Source organism: Populus euphratica, unplaced genomic scaffold (assembly GCF_000495115.2).
Source record: "Populus euphratica unplaced genomic scaffold, PopEup_1.0 scaffold1763.1, whole genome shotgun sequence".
Classification (NCBI taxonomy): domain Eukaryota; kingdom Viridiplantae; phylum Streptophyta; class Magnoliopsida; order Malpighiales; family Salicaceae; genus Populus; species Populus euphratica.
In genome coordinates this window covers 34,667-37,374 of record NW_011501618.1, presented here as the reverse complement: position 1 = coordinate 37,374, position 2,708 = coordinate 34,667, and the positions used below count along the sequence as shown (strand labels likewise).

At 39.7% G+C, this 2,708-nt stretch overlaps 1 protein-coding gene across 1 annotated transcript; it reads right to left on the bottom strand.

Moving 5' to 3' along the window:
• Nucleotides 1-6: 6 nt before the first annotated feature.
• LOC105118163 (metacaspase-1-like) lies at nucleotides 7-2,446 on the bottom strand. The gene is made up of 5 exons (XM_011016051.1): nucleotides 1,865-2,446; nucleotides 1,024-1,354; nucleotides 712-832; nucleotides 403-609; nucleotides 7-199 (listed from the first exon to the last, which is right to left on the bottom strand). Exons 1-5 carry the CDS (start codon nucleotides 2,274-2,276, stop codon nucleotides 140-142), a joined length of 1,131 nt encoding a protein of 376 aa, XP_011014353.1. The 5' UTR covers nucleotides 2,277-2,446; the 3' UTR covers nucleotides 7-139.
• Between the last annotated feature and the right edge of the window lie 262 nt (nucleotides 2,447-2,708).

Below are 2,708 nucleotides of genomic sequence, written 5' to 3'. Positions count from 1 at the left end.
AGCTTGTTCCTTCCTCCTGGGTTAAACGGGTCCCTGATCTCTTGTATAAAACTGACGATGGGAATTTGTGTTTACTCAGGGACTGTACAGTTGACCCCCTCAAACGTATCAGATGGTTTCATCGCGATTTCTTCTCTCGTTACAAGGAGAAAGGCTTTGAATACACGTCAAATGGTTCATTAGCAGTTAACTGTGGTTCCTGCAGAAAAATCTCAGCATCATAGACAGCACTATATCCCCATGTCTATATTTTGATAAGAAATCGAGATTAAATAATGAAAATGATGCATGAGCACATTCAAACAAAGAAGATCAGAACATTTATGTCACCACAGCTTTTGCAATGGTGATACTTACGTGCAGAACACTAACAGCGACAAAATTAATGATGAAAAAGCATACCTGTGTGATCTCTCCACTGAAAGTCTGCCCTGTTAAGAACATTGAGATAAGTGATGTTATAATACCACCACGAAGCTCAATACTCGTATCACGGATGGTAGACCGCATTGCATTTAGCATGCTGCCGTATGTAGTTGCATGTCCGCGCTCGATTGCTAGGATGAATGAGTAAGTCATTGCACCTGTTGAAGTGATCTTTGATAGAGCCTGTCCATATGGATTCGGATTGAATAAGTGAATTTCTGCTGTGAATTGGAAAATTCGTTCTTGATTTCTAGATTATAAAGTTCGCTATGTTTAGGGAAGTACCGAGGTGTCCGCGGAGGTTTGATCATCGTCGCAGCTACTGAAGGAGATCGCTTCCCCACCACTTGTTCCTTTCCATTCTCCTGATCGAGGACGATGATCTTCCCAAACATACTTCCCATTCCTACTTTCAATGATGCAAGCATTCATGAGCAAGAAAAGTACAAACAGTGTGGATGCAAATAGAATCAATTTACATTCAAGGGCTGCATTTGCTGCAAGTGCCCAAGGCTATGAACAAGGATTTATGCTTGTATTTCTCCACCACAAGGTTACGCTACATTTTTAGTGAGAAAAGAACGGGAAAATACAAACCTGTCCATTCTGCAGAGAAACGGTAAATCCAACACGGTGCCACTATGGCAAGCATCAATGATGGCATGAAGCTTAACACCATGGGAAAGAGGCTTGACAATTATTTCATTGATCTCATCATCAACGATCATTCCTTGAGTTTCAAAGTCTGTTGGACAAAGTGTTTCATCATAACCATCCAACTCATCTCCATTTTGATCCTTCTGCTGCGAACCATGACCGGAAAAATGAAACACTAATGAATCTCCAGGCTGACATCCTTGCACAAGCCATGACAATGCCAGTCTCATGTTGGATTTCGTTGGCTGCCTATAAGCATCAGTTTCTTCCTCTGCAAATTGATTATTAATCAGCATGAATAGTGATATCATCACAAAAAACTCCATGTTCCTTAAGCACTGGACGCGTTGGTCAAACTTAAACCTGAAATAACTCGAGTTTTTTCAGAACTTCTACTCGGCCGATTATAATCACAATTGCTTTAGCTACACAGGATTAGCACTGCTAGCAAAATGAACAGTGGGAGTCATATGCATATATTTGGAAGTTTATGATATGCTAAAAACAATCCAAAATAACTGAAATTAAGCTATCGATCCAGACAACACCAAGAAAGTGAAATCCAGAAAAGTCAATAATTAATTGGCGCGAAAATTTATGTCAGCGATGTGAATCCATTATATGCCATTTGTGATGGAACCAATAATTTCAAGAAATAAAACATTCCAAGATGCTATATTAAAGCAGAGTTAATTAATAATTAATCAATTACCAAGATATTATAAATCAAACTATCAAGAAAGAAACACAAGAATGGAAGTAAATTTCGGAAAATTCTTACCAGTGAGAACGATGATGGAGGATTCAGGGAAGTTGAACCTATTAACCAACAAATACTTCATGCACACAACATCATTAATGCTCCCTTTGAGTTCATTCTTAGTATTCTTATAAGACACCCCACAAATAACAGCACGCTTTGTGCCATGGACAGCAGGTGGTGGACCAGGAGGTGCATGATTGTATGGTGATGGTCCTGATGGAACCACTTGAGAAGGATGATGTGGAGGGTGGTCATGGTCGTCTTGGCCTGATGAGGAGTAAGATAGAGCAGGCGGTGGAGGGGAAGAGCGAGAATCAGCTGCGAGGGTGGTGTCATGGCAGATAGCACAGCAGATGGAGTTGGCTCCTGGTGGAAGCTGCAAAGGGCTGCTGCAGTTTGAACAGTTGAGTGACATGTACACGGTGGTCATTGTCTCTGAGAGACACAGCGATAGGATGAATGGTTGTGCTATGATTAATGTAATGTTGATGATAAAAGTCAAGCAAGCCTTCAAGGGATTTGGAAGGTGAGATGGAGGAGAGGGGCTTACGGGGAGGGTAGATGAAGTGGAAGGTGAGAATGAAAACTTTGACTTCCATGTACGGCTGGAAACGTGTGTTTCGTATAATGAAATTGTTAGCCATACTTAAATGACTTGCTATCTTCTTAATCATCATACTTCAATGGTTTTGATAGTATTTTATCTGGGCAAAGATGATTTTAATATTATAGTATGAGTTGATTAATTCATAAAGAAAGGGATTATAAAATTAATTTAAGTATACTATATATTATACATGGAAAGGCTTTCTTCTTGGATGTTGAACGTTGAAGAATATCCCAATCATGAAAATTAAATAAA

Bases quoted from the DNA above. Each gene is read 5' to 3' on its own strand.
- LOC105118163 (XM_011016051.1), bottom strand. From the start codon at position 2,276: ATGACCACCGTGTACATGTCACTCAACTGTTCAAACTGCAGCAGCCCT. The intron at 833-1,023 runs GTTTGTATTTTC...CATTGAAAGTAG, and splicing joins TTTCTCTGCAGAATGGACAG to GAATGGGAAGTATGTTTGGG. The intron at 610-711 runs GTACTTCCCTAA...CCATATGGACAG, and splicing joins AAACCTCCGCGGACACCTCG to GCTCTATCAAAGATCACTTC.